This window comes from Dama dama, chromosome 18 (assembly GCF_033118175.1).
Source record: "Dama dama isolate Ldn47 chromosome 18, ASM3311817v1, whole genome shotgun sequence".
In the NCBI taxonomy this organism is placed as follows: Eukaryota; Metazoa; Chordata; class Mammalia; order Artiodactyla; family Cervidae; genus Dama; species Dama dama.
In genome coordinates this window covers 98067246-98085474 of record NC_083698.1, presented here as the reverse complement: position 1 = coordinate 98085474, position 18229 = coordinate 98067246, and the positions used below count along the sequence as shown (strand labels likewise).

The following is an 18229-nucleotide window of genomic DNA, read 5'->3' as shown; positions in this document are numbered from 1 at the left end:
TGGGTGATGCTCAGGGGCGTATCAACCAGGTGGTGTCTCCACAGGCAGCACTCGGCCTGTGTGTCTAGGATCACTGGGGTCTGAATTGCAAAGTGAACTCCAGCCCTGCTTCCTTAGCAGCTGGGAGGTAAGATAAGGCCATGTGTGTGTTGTGACTTAGCTTCTTCGGCTGAGAGAGGGTGGCTTCATTTGTATGTGACTTCAGAAGACGGCGACGTTTCTGAGAGCCTGCTGTTTAGGGAGCAGGACTTCACGATGAAACAGAAAAGTGGTCCGCACTCAGACGGGCCCGTGTGACCCTTCACAGCTGCAGGATGGCCTCGGGAGACACGCTGTCCCCTGCTGCCTCTGCACCTGGTTCTGTCGGTGTGTCACCCGGCTCAGGAAACAGGGGGGCACCGCCTTGCTTCTTGGACAGGCTGATTGATATTTTTCCCAGCACGTGAAGGACGCGTTTTCTGCAATCCCTGCCCTCCTGACTCTCCTCCCCAGTCCTCACTTCCGCCTTCTCCCCAGTCCTCACTTCCGCCTTCTCCCCCAGTCCCGCCTCCTCTTCCTCATTCTCTGCCCGCGCCCCACCCCATGCTCTTCTGCGCATGCGTATGTCCAGCCCCCGCAACGCGGCCCTCCTGGTTCTTCTCCTTCTCCAGGCTCAACAGCACATCGCCGCCGACCGTACCGGGAGCCACCGACGGCAGCAGGCCTACATCACTCCCACGATGGCCCAGGCTCCATACTCCTTCCCGCACAACAGCCCCAGCCACGGCACTGTGCACCCCCACCTGGCCGCTGCTGCCGCCGCCGCCCACCTCCCCGCCCAGCCCCACCTCTACACCTACACGGCGCCCGCGGCCCTGGGCTCCACGGGCACCGTGGCCCACCTGGTGGCCTCCCAAGGCTCGGCGCGTCACACCGTGCAGCACACTGCCTACCCGGCCAGCATCGTCCACCAGGTCCCCGTGAGCATGGGTCCCCGGGTCCTGCCCTCACCCACCATCCACCCGAGTCAGTATCCAGCCCAGTTTGCCCACCAGACCTACATCAGCGCCTCTCCAGCCTCCACAGTCTACACTGGATACCCACTGAGCCCGGCCAAGGTCAACCAGTACCCTTACATATAAACACTGGAAGGGGAGGGGACGGGAGGGAGGATGGCCAGAGGGAGAGGAGGAGGGATGGAGGGGGGAGCTGGGGCTTTTGTACTGAAGATGCCGCACAGAAACAATGCAAACGGGCAGGGGTGGGGGGCAGGGGGCAGGGACGGGACACAGATGAAACTTGAACTAGGAAGTAGGAGGACTGAGAGCGGAGGAGAGAACATTTTGAAAAGGAAGGGATTTAAGGAGGGGGGAAAATCTATGCTTTTTATTTTAAAAAAGAAAAAGGAAAAAAAAATAAAAATAAAACGTCAGTAACAAAACAACCACAGCTCACGAACCCGTTCTGCACCAAACTGGAAAGAAGGAGAAGAAGAAGAGCCATGGAAGAGTCCAGAAGTAGGGGGAGGGGGGCCTCCGTTTTTGAAGAACTTTATGAACTTTTCAAAGGTTATTTTCCTATGGCAGCAAGTGACGTTTAAGAATTTGCTGTCAGGGACACCTGATATGGAAATCCAATAGATTTTTAATAATTGAACGTAGGATTAGGGATTTTTCCAGAACTCTAAAGGGTCAACAACCCTCTAGAAAGCTCAGGCCGTGGCCTGAGGAGGCTAGTGCCTGGGGGTTGGGCCAGGGTTGGGGAGCCTGGTTCTGGCCCACTTGCCGGGACCGATGGGAAGGGCAGGTGGCTGGGCTGAAGGAGGACCCCGGGAGAGGGTGTGTTTTCTCTTTCTGAGCACTCTGGATAAATCCCTAAGCAATGATATTCCTCAAATGTCATTAATGATGTGTGTTGCAAATTCTCGCTTTTTTTTTTTTTTTTTGGTCTTTTCTGAAGACATCTTTTCTCTTTGAGTGCATCCCGCATCTCGTAGCGTAGGGCTCGCGGCGTGCCAGCACCCTGGTAAATGTAGCAATGTGCACCTGTCTGTGCTGCTTTGTGTTCACCCCACTGATACCAATAGACTATCCTCACTGTAATTGCACAAGAAAGGCGATCTCACGCAGGCACGTCCCCCACGCGGTGGTCCAGGTGCGCCCTCCCGTCCCCGGCACCGCCTCCGGCTCTCGCAGACTTGGTTTTTACATCCTTCCCTCCTAGTGCCTTAGCGACCGGGGATGCGCTTGAGGGTTTACTTCCACGGTACTCCAAGAAGCCGGCTGAGGCGAGTCTCAACCTCTCAGCCCTTCTTCTGTGCTGTTGCAACATTTTACTCTGGTCTTTTACTTTTTTTTTAAAATTTTTATCTTAATAATCTATTGTCTTTCCCCGGGCTGTTTGCTAGCAGAAGAGTGTCAGGGAACTGGCAGGGGCTAGGAGAGCCAGTGGGTGTGGAGGGGACTGCGGGAGGTGGATGGTGGTGGGTGAGGCTGACGCTGGAGATGGCTCGGCATGGCTTTTCCCTGGTGGACAAAGCAAGAGAAACTGACTCCCCACCCTGCACCCTCACCCAGTTCTGCCCCCAGCAGGCTAGCTCTGCCGTCTGTGGGACCACAGGTCCCATCTCAGTTTCAGGAATGTTGGCCTTGAGAGGAACGGCCTGCGGCCTCCAGGCCCGGCACTGGTTTTGGGTTGGTCGCCCGCAATCGGCAGGGCGGAGAGCAGGCCTGCTCGCCCCGTGTTCTCAGACCCGCCCCACACTCCACTCCGCCAGCCCTGCCCATCTGGCCTCTGCTTCCACCCTCCCACCCCACCCAGGCTGTGTTTTGCTCTCAACCATTTTGCCAGATTCCTTTCTCTGTAGATAACCGCCAACCGTCATTTGCTGCTAAATCTTTACTCGCGTTACCCAGGCCTACCCCAGGCATGCCTTCGTTTCTGGTCTTTGAGGGTTCTGGTGGGCAGAAGGCTGGAGGGACACTCACGAGGGTGAGCCAGTGATCTTGGACCGCCCTTGGGAAAACACACCCATGGGCAGTCAAGTTTCCAAGGAAGTTTGTCATTTGCCTTCTGTGCATCGTTGATAATGTTCTGGAAATTTCCTCAGACTTTGAACACTGGTGGGGGTGGGGGTGGAGAGGCCTCTCTTATTCATAGCAAATTACTGTTACACACGAAAACGTTGGGAGGTGCTGACTGGTCCCAGACGGGATCTTTAACTGTGGGCCTCATTGTTTGATGCTTGATGCGTAGCCCCTGACCCCAAAGCCAAGTTTCCAAGGTGCAGAAGGATCGCTCCCAGTTTCGGACAGCAGTCCACACCCACCCTCCCTCACTTTCCTTCCCCATCCTGCGGTCTCCCTTAACGATCTACTGTGAAAGGTGTTTTTAATCTTGATATCTGACCTAATTCAGTAACGAAGCCCAGCCCTTACCTTAGCTCTTAGCTGTGAAATGTGAAATAACTCTGGACATAACCCCTCTCCAGGCATCAATTCTACTTATCCTACAAAGAAATCGGTCCCCAGGTTGGAACCAGCTTATTCCCGGCCTCAGCCCGGAAGGGAGGAAGGACCCCGTGTCCGCCGGGGAGTCGCCTGCGGCAGGACACGACGGTGTCCTCCCGGTACCACACTCAATGCGTCTTTTATCTGGACGTGGGGAAGTGCCGCCATTCCGAGACAACCGGAAAGTGGTCCATGGGGGTGGGGGTGGGGAATGTGCCGGAGGACACGTGAGCCCGAGCACTCACGGAGCCACACCTGCCTGCAGACCCATCCCTCTTCTGGCCTCGCGGCATCCAGAGGGCAGCAATGCCCCGTCCGACCCTCCCCGTGCCCAGTCGCACAAGTCATGGCTGCAGACGAGCCAGCGTTTTTGCCTTATTGGGTAGCATACTGGACCCCTGGTACTGTTCATTTCCAGCGCTTTTTAGATCTGATCTTTTAACAGGAAAGGACAACATAGCCTTCCATTTTAATGAAAATTATTTTGTCTACTTAAGTTGGAAGTTACTCTTTCACCTGACATTTTCTTTCCTTTCCTTCCTGATCAGGAAATGAAAGTTTCATGCTGCTCATAAAGATAATATTATTGTACTAATTATTTTGGTTATTAACCTTTGTAATTATTATCCTAATCATCATTTTGATATTTTAGTTGGGGTTTTAAAGTGCACATTTATTCCAAGTATCTTTGTGTTTTCTCTTTAATATTTAAATTTATTTTATTATATCTGTGAGTATCTGAGTAGACAGGAGGGACATCCAGATGTCCAGTTTTGTCAGACCAAAAAGAAAAGAAGGAAGGATTCAGGAGTCAGGAAAAAGCTGTCAAGAATGATCCACCAGATAACAAAAGTCTGAAGAAGAAGTAAAGCCTTTATCTCTCTGTAAGCCAACTTGGGCTCTGGACAGCATGGTCCGTGGTCACCATCAAGACTGGATTTTTCTAGACTCTCAGTGGCCTGGGAGGAGATCTGAGGAGGCATCTTGGAGGCTGAACCCTCAGCATGGTCCTCTCTGACCTTCCCTGCACTTCTGAAATCTGCTAAATAGACCCTGGCCCTGCCTCACATCTGATACTGACCTGTCAAGGAAAAAAAAAAAGCCCCTCTGCCCAGAGCTGATCCAGCCCCCTCCCTTAAAGTCCCCCCTTTTCCCATCAGCCCACCAGAAGTGTGGCTTATACCCTTCAGTGTATAGATAATGTTACCTCCTAGAAGCCACTGGAGGTAACAAGCTGGTGGAAGGTGCTTAGGCAGGTGGTGCCTTCCCCTGGGAGATGTCAGCCTCCCTGCCCCTCACAAACTGCACTGCCTGCTTCTTCGGTCCCTGCCCCCACCCAGTACATCTCAGCACACAATTCTAGGGAAAAACTGTGGAGCAGAAAAAGTAATAATAAATAAAAGAGGGATAATAGGAGACCAAAGGAGCACTGACCATGTCCGGCAGGTCCTCAGACAATGCGGGCTGCTGCCCCCCTGAACTCATTGGCCAGTGGAGGGGCACAGTGGGGCCTTACAGCCATGCCCACTGGGCTCCGACTATGCCCTTCAGTCTACCGTGCTGGGTGCCATGGGCTTTTAAAGTCAGCTTGAGGTGCCCACACGCTGCCCACCGAACCCAGAAACTACCAAGCCCCAGGTGGGTGAAGGAAGGCCTGGAATGACGGGCTTCACTGAAGCTAATGAAGGGAGACGCCAGGCCGTGCCCAGCCCCCAACCGCTCAGCGAACATTAGTATCCTCCCCGCATCCCCACCTCCCTTTTTCTTCCAACCCAAGCACAAAGCTGTGGCTCTGAAGCCCTCGGAGAAGACCCTAGTGGTAGAGGCAAGCCCCTCCGTGGGTTCACTTAGCAGCTGCTTGAGCTCCCACCCCACCCTCCAACCCTGAGTTGCCCTGGCAGGTAGGCTGAATAAAGGCTGCCCATCCCCAGGACCCAGCTCTCAAGTGAAGAGATGCCAACCTAGTCTTCATGTAGACCACAAATAACCTAGAACATCATCTGCCCTGGAATTGGCTCCATCCTTCTTTACTGAAGCAACGTGGTTACGTTGCCTCAGGGGCAGACTGAAAAAAAAAGGTCAAGGGGAGCCTAGTAACCGGAGCCCTGGGAACCACAGGCTGATTTGCTTCTGCTCGGCAGAGCCGCGCGGACCCCTCTGGGTGTTTGCACCGCTGTCTGCTTTTAGTGCCTCCTTTCAGGATGTTTTGGCTGTTTCCAAGGGAAGGGTGAGCAGGCCGATGGGTGGGAGAGTCTGAGGCTTGGTGCCAATAAATACTGTGAAGTGGAGCATGTGGTTGGTCGAATTCAGAGGGAAAGGAAGGGTTGGTTGTCTCCTGGACTGTCTTTGCATTCTGGCCTTAATGGTGGTAAGTGGCTGGCGGGCTGCAGGAGCCAGAAGACTCAACCTGCCCAGACACCAGACTGTGGGATGTAAGGAAGGCAAGGAAAGATCAGCCCAGCTGCTAACAGGCAGATTTCCCTCAACCAGATCTCTGGAATTGCAGACACTCATTTTTGAACAAGCTCGTGCTGGAGGATTTGGGTTGTGTGAGTGTGTGTGAGTGAGTGGAGCAGACTTTCTTGGAAACTGGAGGAAGGAGATGAGGAGGCTTAAGGAACTATTGCTGATGGGCTGTGGTTGATGAAACGTGGGTTGACGGGTCGGCCCCAGCTTTATCCCGGGTTCTCTGGTGCTGGGGGCGGGGTGGGATGTGGGGCTCTCCATGGCCTGTTAAGTAGCTGCGGGGACAGAGAACAGAAGAGAAAAACAAGGTGCTCTCCAGCAGCAGAGAGGCCAGGGCTCCTTCTGCAGGTCGCAGAACTCGCCCGGCGCTGCTCAACACCAGCCCAAGCAATTCTGCCGTGAAATATTCCAGCCCCAGGGACCCCAGTTGCTTCTTGCCCCTTCTCTGTGTTTTCTTTCTGGTGTGTCTTAGAGATTTCAGATGGGGAAGCCTCAGAGTTGAGCAAGCCAGAGCTGTCCTAACCAAATTGGAAAGGAAGGTGAAAGTGTCCTTTCTTTAGCCAAAGACCCTCTCCTCAAAGACACCCCCAGATGTGGACAGAATGGCATTCCTCTCTCCTTCCTCTCCCGGCAATAATGACTCTGTCAGTGATGCGATCCCGTTTATGTCCTTCTCTTGCTTTCTGTTGCCTGACTTGTTTCAGGTTTTTTGTTTTTGCCTTTATTTCAAAACTGTGCTCTTCTTGTAAGTGGAGAGGAGGTTTTGTAACCCCCAAATGCTGCTGCTGTTGGGAAACTGGAGGTACCGCATGGATCTGTGGGTGGAACTCACCCCGAGTTACCTCGGGTATCGGCTGGAGCAGACCAGCCAGGAGGTGCAGCTCTATCCGGGTCAGGTACGCACCAGGGCCAGGCTCAGAGGGTCAGTGTTTTTCCACTTCAATGCCTTAGGACTCTCACTTCTGAGTTCCACAGATGGGACTCAGTGAAGAGTTGGAGATGGCAAACTGATCTTTAAAGGCAGTAGAAACCCCTTGAAGGCTTTTGGCACCCTCGCTCACTCGAGCAACCCAACCTAGGAGAGGTTTTTCCCATCCTTCTGGCAGCTCCCAGAAGTCCAAGAGAGCCAGCTCTGAACCAGTTCTTCATTTGAGACTCAGTGAGAATCTTCAGAGAAGCGACCCTTCTGCGGGGCATGCTTTCTCAGGGTACCTCTGCCAGAAGGGACCTTCCTGATGCCCCAGCTTGAGTCCCAGGAACCTCTGTGAGCCCCTAATTGCACTCTCATTGCATTAGAATTTCACATTGATTGTCTCTCTGTTAAAACTTGCCATGTCCCTCAAGTAGGAGCCCACATTTGTTGAATGCTTTCAATACACCAGGCTCATCCCAAGCCCTTAGTGAGCACGGCCTCCCGGTACCCTCAGGCCCACCCCCATTCACAACACCCCTCTCCCCCATTTACAGAGGAGGGAGTTGATGAGACAGTCGACTCTCTGAGAAACTAGGCTGTGTTAAGGAAAGGAAATACAAGGATTTGGGGGTGACCCCAAATCCCCAAGCTTCTAGTGAAATGTTGTGTTCTTAAGACCTTTACTAACTGAATTTGTTTCACTTGTTAAATAATCATCAGTGAGTGGCCTCGTGTTTCTGGTGAACCATCGAATGATGCTCCCATTGACTGTGTGCCAGACACTGTGCTGGAAGTCGCTCCTGTTTATCCCGTTTCATTTCATCTTCATAACAGCCCTATGAAACTGGCAGTACCGGTCTACAGATGAGGCAGACGGCTTGGTGAACTGGTAACCAGCCCAGAGTCACACAAGCCAGTTGGGGAGGCCGGCCATGACTTGGGTTGCCCAGCTCACAGACTCCAGCCTCAGCTGTCTCCTGGGTTTATGTGCAAAGAAGGGCCTCAAAGGAGCGTTGCCCCATACCACCACCCTGCACGTGGAGCTCAGCAGAAGGTCTGTGTGTAGAGGGGGTCCTGAATCTGATGCAGGCAGCAAAGGCAGAATTAGCTTGACTTTTAGAGAAAATCTTAGGGGAGTTTCTTTTGATTAATCATAGTAGAGTTCATTTTTTATTTCTTTTCAGTGTACCAACTAGCTTTAGTAGTGCTGCTGCTACAACAAACTCTTGTAAGAGTGAAGAAAAAAAAAGTGTTCTTTTTCTTCTTTTAAAAAAATATTTTTTTCTTGCTTATAGTTAATTCTAGAAAGGCAATACTAAAAGTATATATTTTTTTCAAAATACTATTTTTTACTGCACTGATAAATATCATAACGACTCTGGTCTCTGTAATCGATCCACTCTTCAGCTCTGGGTAGAACCAAAGGCAGGATTCACACCAAAATTTGTAAATATCATGTGTGAGTCTGGTGTCCAGGAACTGTTTTTTCTTTGTGTTTAAAAAATTTTTTAAAAAGGAAAAAAAAAAAAGGAGAGAGACAAGATCAAGATGATGTTTAGAAAGAGGAACAAAATTAAGTTTTCTTTCAAGATAGCCTTCTCAAAGAAATGGGAAGCAACCGTTGTGCAAACTGAAGAAAAATTAGCCAACTTTCAGGATACAAGGAAGGAGAGCCTCTGGCTGAGGTGGGAGATTAACAGTAACATAGAAGCATGTTTCCTTTGGCTGGAAGGTGGCAAGAATTTAGCAATGCTTTAGGACTAGATTTTTAATTTTGTGGAAAACCATTACCATTTGTTACGGAATATCTCTGCAGTTGTTTGGAATGGGGTTTTCAGTTTTTTTTTTTCCTTTAAAAACTTCCTTATTGACTGGCTCCAGGCATGTTTGCCTAAATCCTTAGGTAGTTTACGCAAGTTCTAGAGTCTTCTAGAGCTTTAATTCCATTGGAAGCAACCCAGCTAATCAGAATTTGAGATCCTGGTTGGTTTGAATAGGTATTCTGGAATTCTGACAGAACACCTGAAGACTTTTTATTTATTTTTTTTTTTTTGTAAGAAGGTTTTAGATACGTTACCTTACACAAACTGTGACCTGATGGCAATAATTACCTCAAATGTGGGCATTCATCCTGGTTTTAGCCTTTTTTGAAATCATGTAGCCAGCTTGCTCTTGGAATTTAAAAGACTCTGAACTCCGTGTGGGCTGAAAATAACGATTACTACACACCTTGGTCATTGTTGCTTAAGTGAACTCTGAAAATAGGTAATCTTTACAACAGAAATTAAACCAAGGGAGAGAGTATTCTTTGTGTTTTGTAATCAAATGTGATTTTCAAATGCACATGTTTAAGTATATATGTTTTTAGCTACTGTAAAATGCTGTTAGCCTTCTAAGATATCAAGAGAGTCACGTTTTAAATGCATAAACTATCAACAATTGACTGTGGATAACTAAACATATTTCTGGCCACGTTTTATAGTTAAAGTATTTTATAGTTTACATTTAAACTGGTACTTTTTAAAGAAAATTTCTGTTTATAACTGACATCTTCAGACCCCAGCAATTGCCTCTTCAGTTGGAGGCCACATTCCCCCAAGGCAGGTGTGTTCTGCCCCTACTGTAGCCCACCATGAGCGTGTCCATCCGTAGTGCTGGTTTCCATGGGAACTTGAGAGAATGAGCAGGAAGAGGTGAGTCCACAGCCTGGGCCAGGTGCAAAGATCTGCCACGTGGTATGCACACTGGTGGTCAAGGCCTTCTCTTTGACATCTTGGAAGAGGCAGAGAGAATAGACATCTGGTTCATTAATTTTGTCTTGATTTGAATGTTTAATTTATTAATCGACCCACTGACTTCCAGGCACCAGGCAGTAGAAGACACTGGGATTCAGGTGGCCCCGAAGGTACAGCTGCTATTTCTGGGGCCCCAGCAATACTCTGATTGGTGTTTTGCAGGGGAGAGTCATACATCCCCGTTCCTATTTTTACTGGTGGGTTTTCCATATATCTGCTGTCATTTATTCCTTTTGTCCTTTAAAACAAAGTAAGTGTAAAATTATATGTTTACTTTTTACTCTTTGTCAAACTTCTGTTTGAAGCCTAGGTCATTAGGAGGTGGGATCTAGATTTTTTTTTTTTTTAACAGCTCAGAGTTTTATTCAGTAAACAGAGGGTAGGTAGTACATCCTCCAGGTGTGAGGGCAGGCCAACCCCAAAGGAGAGGCCTAGACTTTTTTTTCTAGAGATTGTAAGTGCTGCTGAGCAGGCGGAAGGGACTGGAGACTGAGGGGCAGCTAGAGGGTCAGATGATGAGATCTATCCAAGTAGAGGTCACAATTGAGAGGGCCCATTGCCATGCAGAAGCAGCCTGGAGGGCACTGGTTGCCCTAAGTGTTTTGGTTCATTTCTTCTTTTGTGCCACAACCTTAGCACAGAGGACCTGCTGTGATCTGAAGGGCGTTCCTTTAGCAAATAACCCCTTAAGAACTGCAAAACACCTGGGACCAGGGAACTGCGTGGTGGTTCTTAATGCACTTGCTTTTCCCCTGTGAACTCTGTTGATAGCATGTTCTTATCACAGTATTCGGTTGGAAATATCACTGGAAAATATTTTTTGTCTTGCCCCTCGTAATTCAACTATCACTTTCCTCTGTTTGGTTTTCTCCCTGTGATTTAAATAACCAAATATATTTTATGTCATTGTCTTTGGGGCTTAATCATATTTTTTAAAAAACAGAGGAATAGAAATTGGCTTTTTTTTTTTTTTTAAGTAAATATGCTATATCTGAAAAAAGGGCTCTGCCTTCTCTCTCCTTTCCTTTCAGCCTGCCTCCACTCCAACCTCCCAGCACCCTTGCCCGCTTCTTGTGTTGGGTCACTGCTCCCCCCATCGCCCCCACACGTGGCCACCTTGGCCTCCGCCCTGCTGTCCCCACAGGCCCATCCATGCCCAGGCACCCAGGACTCCCAGGAAGCTCTCAAGAGCCAGGAAGAAGGACCCACCCAGCCTTGCCAGTGGTGGTCTTGCCTCCCTGTTAGATATTCGCCTGCTTGGTTGAGGGGCAATGGATTTATTTTTATTATTATTTTAATAGTTTGGCTCAGGTTATAAGGAAGAACTTGGGAAATGGAAAGTGACTTGACCATGCCCATCCTTCGTAGCTTTCTGTGACTTCTGAATGGAACCTAAAGCGTGCCCCACCCCAGCTCCCTCTCCTCCCTTCCGGCAGATAATCCTGTAGACCGCCTCCGCGGCACGTGGTTTCTCCCTGCCGTCTCATCCTTCCCGTCACTTTCCACCCTTTCACCGTTGCGTTACTGCTCCTTTAAAGCTTTCTCCCATGGCTTTTACAGGGCACAATCATTTCTGGCCCCCAAAGCACCTCCTCATCCTCTTTGTGTGCGTTTCTTTAACCAAATGAAGTAGACCCGGAAGTCATACTTTGGGGCGGTAGGATTTCTAGTCTAGGAGAATCACTGTATAGATAATAGATGTTGATATATATGTGTGTGTATATATATATCAAACCAAATTTCGGATAGGAAAAGTATAGCTTTATGGATGAGGAAGGAGAGGAGCTTTTGGAAGCTGGTTGGTATATCAGAGGAGCCGGGGATGGCCCAGGCTGCACCATCGCACGGGGACTGGAAAAGCAGGATGCGGGGGACCCGGGCACCGCCTCGGGCTGCAGTGGAGGCAGGTGGCCCCGAAGGGTACTGCTGCTCTCTCTGGGTCCCCAGTGACAGGGAAAAGATGAGTGTTGGGGGAGCGGGGAGGGGGGCGGGTACAACACATCAGAATGACTGGAATTTTCCATCCCGTTTTGCTTTGACCACATGTACTGAGCTGCAGCCTCTGATATTATACCCCGTTTCCAAAAATGGTATCCGTTAGGATGGAAAGAGAAGGCATCTGTAGAAATGTTTACCTTTCAACTGCCCGCACATCAGGACACTCTGGATAGAAAGACAAACTCCCCAGAAAGAGCAGGGAAGAGGAGATCCGGTGAGGCTCGGTCACCGGTCCAAGGAACGTGGCTCCTCCCCAGGGCCATCTCGCCCAGATCTTCTTTACCAGGTCATCTCAGCTCAATTACCCTATGGAAGCCCTGGTCTGTTGTGTTCCTTCACTGTACGGTTTCTGTAATGAAAAAAAAAAAAAGTGTTAATCCATGTTAATCTTTGTGAAAATTATTGCGTGCAACAGTATTTTCTCGTGTACCTCTTTTTCCTATGTGAATTGTCCCTCTTTTCTTTTTTTATTTATAAATGTCTACTTTTTTTAAGAAAAGACAAACCAATGTGTTGTAGGCCTATATGTAACCTATTCCTTAGTCTCATATTATAGGTATGTTATAAGAATGGATATTTTACTTGGCTTTAGAATGTTTTACAAGAAAAATAATTCTTAACTGATCAAGTCCTTGCTACTAAAATGCTTGTGTTTTTCATCATGACGTCGTGTGCTTCTAAATTAATGATCATTTTCGTTGTAGAAAAATGGAGTGAATTTATATTAGTCTTGGAAACTAATAATAGCATTGTAAATTTATGAGATGATTTTAACAGAAAAAAATTATAGAAGAATATAGTTATTTTAATTGTAATATTACTAACTGTAGGGTGAGAAAGGGGGGGTCCCGTTGTGGTGAACTATGTTATAGCTTGTTACTCACAGTTTCTTTTTGATCATTTTTTCGGTCTCTGAGGTGAAACGAGTTATTAATTAAAATTTGTAAACTCACATATGCATATTGTATATGTGTAGAAATGTAATCACACTTTGTCTTGGAATTACATTAAACTGTTTGGAATCACTGTACACTCGGCCTGGCATGTTTGTTTATTCTAGAACCAGACCAGTTCTGAGACTGCAGAGATTATTAATACGAGCCACAGCTTAAGTTATTTAGCCCTCTGGAAAATATTTAATACCTCTGAACACGTTCATAAGCCGCCACTGCATTTGAAATCTGCCGGCGGGACTGTATGTGCCTTAAGAGGGGAAGTCTTGAGGTCATGTCACAACCTGCTCCCGGGCAGCTGGACAGGGGGTCGTCTCCTCACTCTCACTGACTTGAGCCATTCCAAGCCTCAGCGTTTCCCTGCTCCATCCCTAAGGGCTAAGGCGTTGCTATCATCTGCCGTCCCAAGCACTCCCCAAAGTCATCTGAGATCTGGGTGGGGGGGTTACCATCCTGTGTACCCAGGCCCACCATCTCACCAGACTTCAGTGCCAGGCAGCCCCCCACTCACCAGCACCAGGGGCCCCCCAGCACTGCCCACCAGCCACTCTACCGCCCTGAGAAACTCCACTTCCCTCTGACTGGGCCTCCTCACCCTTCCAGCAATCTTTTATGTGTGTGTGTGTATATATATATATATATATATATATATATACACATATATAACCACCACAAAGTGGTTAAAATGTCCATAACATAAAAGTTACCATCTTAACCACTTTAAAATGTACTGTTCCTCCAACTAATAAAAATAAATGGGAAAAAAGAAAAGAAAAGAAATTATATAATTTTATTAAAAAAATAAAAGCAATTAGTTTTTAAAAATAAATAAATAAAATGTACTGTTAATGACATTAATGACATTCACAATGTTGTGCAAACCTCACCACTAGCTATTTCTAGAACTTTCATCATCCCAAACCACCTTCTACTTTCTGTCTCTAAATTTGCCTTTTCTAGACTGAACAACAACAAAGATACTTCATGTAAATGGAATAATACAATATTTGCCCTTTTGTGTCTGGGTATTCAACAGTGTTTTCAAGGTTTGTCTGCTTATGTTACAGCACGTATCAGAATTTCATTCCTTTCAAAGACTGGTACCACTCCATTGTATGTGTACACCACATTTGGTCTTTCCATTCTTCTGGTAATGGACAAGTGAGTGTTTTCCACCTTCTGGCTTCTGTGAACCATGCTGTTGGAAACACGGGGGTGTAAGCACCTGAGTCCCTGATTTTAGTTCTTTGGGATAAATACCTGAATGTGGAATTGCTGGATTATATGGTAATTCTTAACTTTTTGAGGAATTGCCAAAATTTTCCACAGCAGCTGTACCATATTACACCCCCGGCAACTCCAGTTTCCTCACGCAGCACTCTTATCCTGTCCTGCATAGCCAGTGTTCTTGAGCCTCGGGACTATCAGGCTCCTGGGCCTCCATTTTCTGTGTCTCCTGGTTTCATAAGGTCCCCAACCAGCCTAAACTCTCCCTACCCACCTTCTCTTTTTTTTGGCCGTACCACCTGGCTTGAGGGATATTAGTTCCCCGACCAGGGATTGAACCCACACCTTCAGCAGTGGAAGCATTGAGTCCTAACCACTGGACCACCAGCGAATTCCTTCTTCCCAGGTGGTGCTAGTGGTAAAGAACCTGCTAACCCAGGAGACACAAAAGATGCAGGTTTGATCCCTGAATTGGGACAATCCCTTGGAGTAGGCGCGGCAACCCACTCTAGTATTCTTGCCTGGAGAATCCCATGGACAGAGGAGCCTGGCTCGCTATGGTCCATAGTGTTGCAGAGTTGGACACGATGGAAGCAACTTTGCATGCACGCCCTTCTCGCTGGTACCCTGAGCCTCCTGCTACACCTACTTGCTGTAAATTTAATCATCTATGGCTCTGCTTTTCCACCCTGGTTCCCAGAACCACGGGGACCTCGGGCCAGCATCCATGCTTGTCATTGGCTCCATCTGTGGCTGATTGGAAACTTGCCACTCTCTCCACCCCCAATCCCTACTCTCTAGGGTCACCCAGAGAAATCCAGGCCCCCACAGGGGTCAATCCCACCCCCTCCCGAAGCCTGTGCCTCACACGCCTTTCACCCTTCAGCCTCAGAGGAAGAAGGGCCTGCACCCACTGCGTCCCTTCCTCTCTCTAGAGCTCTTTCTGGTCAAGTGTCTGCCCTTTACCTGGGATTCTCCTGCTTGTCTCACACCTGGTGCCCTTCAAGAACCAGCCTGAGTCATCCCTCTGGTGGGCTTGTCTTCAGGTTCCTGATAAGGTGGGTGTCCCTCACCCAGGTTGCCAGCCCCTTGTGCATAATTCTTACCAAGCCACAATGTCAACCTTACTTTCCTGATTTTCTTTCCCTATGGACCACAGATCCCTTGCAGGTAAGGATTTTTCTCTCATCTCTTGCTTCCATGGCTTCTATTACCCTGCTAGGCAGAGTAGGAGGTCAAGAAATATTTGGATAAATGAACATGCTACATCAGGCTGCATTCATTGCCCAGTCTACCCACCTTCCTGCCAGCCAAATTCCATGTGTCCCAGAATTCAGGACCAATAAACTCTAAATGCAACTCAATCAAAACTCAAGTTCTGTAAAAATCCATGCCAAAAATTTTGACAGAACTTCAGAACTCGTCCAACAAATTTCTTCAGTGAGAAATGCACTCCAGGGATCACAACCCATGGAAATGGAGGGAGAAGCAGACACTATATTCCAAGTGAGATAAGAGAGGGTCAACAGGGGGATACAGGGCAGCTATGCTTAAGATCTCACCATTAGTGTCTCTGGAAAGTTATTTAAATCTAAAGTGAAAAGACAGGAGAACAAATATTGTTTATTAATATATACATATGGAATCTACAAAAACTGGTACCAATGAACCTATTTGCAGGGCAAGAATAGAGACATAGATGTAGAGAACAGATTTGTGGACACAGTGGGAAAGGGAGGGCGGGACAAATTGGGAGAATAGCGTTGACGCTATCATGTAAAAAATAGATAGCTAGTGGGAAGCTGTTGTAGAGCACAGGGAACTCAACTTGGTGCTCTGTGACGACCTAGAGGGGCGGGATGGGGGAATGGGTGGGAGGGAGTTTCAAGAAGCAGGGGGTATATGTATACATATTCCCAGGTGCCTCAGTGGATAAAGAACCTGCTTGCTAATGCAGAAGAGATAAGAGACCCGGGTTCGATCCCTGGGTCAGGAAGATTCCCTGGAAGAGGGCTTGGCAACCCACTCCAGTATTCTTGCCTGGAGACTCTCCATGGACAGAGGAGCCTGGTGGGCTATGGCTCGAAGGGTCGCAAAGAGTCTAACACAACTGAGGCTACTGAGCACGCACGCATGGCTGATTCACATTGTTGTACCGCAGGAAAATAAATAAAAATTTAAAATAATAATAAAGTGAAAAGACAAAGCTACTGCTGTCAATATGTTCCTCCAAGCAAATAAAAAAATAAAACTGCTTTCCTTGAACTAATGATGAACAGAAAGTGGAATACTAGAGACCGGTAATAAATACTATTTCCCAGCAGAGCTAAGGAGTTCCTAGAGGAGGGCCAAGCCAACAGGTAGGTGGCGCTCTCACCCAGCAGGCAGCTCAGGACTCTGCTCCCTGGCGCTTTGCTTTTGGGGGGGAGGTGCTCCCACCTCACCAAGCTCCCCTTCCTTTGGGGGCGTATTATTGGCTCCTGGAGGTCCTGCCCGAGAGGCTGTTCCAAACAGCCACGTGCACTACGTTTTCGGTAAGAGTCTGATTTACATGTTTCCTAGCTGTTCCCTGGGAATAGCTAAGCTTAAGCAAATAACCACTCCAGTATTCTTGCCTGGAAAGTCTCCATGGACAGAGGAGCCTGACATGCTATACAGTCCATGAGGTTGCAAAGAGTCAGACACGACTGAGCGACTAAGCACACATACACAAACAAATATCAAGTGTAAAAGCAGAGAATACACCAAGAGCAAAGTGTAAATGTAACACTGATGGGGCGGGTGTCTTCATGACCTCTTCACTGTGTTCAGTCCCTCTCTTCTGCCCTTGGACCCTCCCTCCCCAACCTGGCACGATGTAGGCCCAACTTGATCCATGCAAACATCCTCCCACAGATCTTCCTTAGAAGACCTACTTTCCTTACGCTGCCTGGTGCTGCTTGAGGTTTGAAACCACTCCCTCCCACCACCAACCTCTTCCCCAACACTCCAGTCAGCAACAACCCAAATCCTCACTCTACAGGGAAGAAACAGCCAGAAGTCAGATAGTCCTCCAGTCTTCTGAGCCTGAAACCATGCATGATGATTAATCAAGTCCATTCCACCTGCCTCCGCTGATCCAGAGCGCTTTCACAATCGTGTGTCCTCCAAGCAGCTCATTATCTGAACAGTAAGATCTCTGCCTGAGTTGTTTTCTAGGAATTTGGAGTTGCAGCTGCGTCTAGTTCATCTGAGCCAGTTAAAATGGATAGGCCAGCGACCCTCCAGCTGGACCCCTGCAGAGGCTGGTAGCTTAGTTACATCTGCACAATGATTCCAAACCTTTTTCCAATCACTGTGCATCAGCAAGACAAAGTTGATTTGGTAAGACGACCATCTAATTCCCGTTCATGAGTGCTCTCTTTACACGCGCCCATCTATAGATCTAGTCCCATCTACTGACACATTCTGCATTTGACAGCACATATAAAACAACACTGGAGTGCAGGTACCCTTCTCAAGAAACCACTTAATATCTGCTTCCATGTCTTTTTGTATTCTGTTTGGATGTCTTATTGATGTGGCTCTCAGACTGTTTATCTGCTGCAGACTAAGAGAGTTCCAGAAAAACATCTACTTCTACTTTATTGGCTATACCAAAGCCTTTGACTATGTGGATCACTACACACTATGGAAAATTCTTCAAGAGATGGGAATACCAGACCACCTTACCTGCCTCCTGAGAAGTCTGTATGCAGGTCAAGAAGCAACAGCTAGAATCTGACATAGAACAAGGAACTGGTTCCAAGTTGGGAAAGGAGTATGTCAAGGCTGTATATTGTCACCCTACTTATTTAACTTATATGCAGAGTATATCATGCAAAATGCCAGACTGGATGAAGCACAAGCTGGAATCATAATCACAAGGAGAAATATCAATAACCTCAGATATGCAGATGACACCACCCTTATGGCAGAAAGCAAAGAGGAACTAAAGAGCCTCTTGATGAAAATGAAATAGGAGAGTAGAAAGTGAAATAGGAGAGTAGGCTTAAAACTCAACATACAAAAAACTAACATCATGGCATCCAGACGCATCACTTCATGGCATCCAGACCCATCACTTCATGGCAAATAGATGGGGAAAAAGGGAAACAGTGACAGACTTCATTTTCTTGGGCTCCAAAATCACTACAGATAGTGACTGCAGTCATGAAATTAAAAGGCACTTGCTCCTTGGAAGAATAGCTATGACCAACCTAGACAGCATATTAAAAAGCAGAGGCATTGCTGACAAAGTTCTGTCTAGTCAAAGTTATGGTTTTTCCAGTAGTCGTGTATGCATGTAAAAGTTGGACCATAAAGAAAGCTGAGCACCGAAGAATGAATCCTTTTGAACTGTGGTGTTGG

General features: G+C 47.8%; 1 protein-coding gene across 4 annotated transcripts in view; it reads left to right on the top strand.

Annotated features, from left to right (window-relative positions):
- HIPK2 (homeodomain interacting protein kinase 2) overlaps positions 1-12690 on the top strand; it is a 208278-nt gene extending 195588 nt beyond the window's left edge. For all 4 annotated transcript variants that reach the window (XM_061165905.1, XM_061165907.1, XM_061165906.1 and 1 more), the window contains exon 15: positions 651-12690. In XM_061165905.1, the coding sequence (XP_061021888.1) occupies positions 651-1121 (471 nt within the window). In that variant the 3' untranslated portion in view covers positions 1122-12690. The remainder of the gene's footprint in view (positions 1-650) is intronic.
- Positions 12691-18229: the final 5539 nt, after the last annotated feature.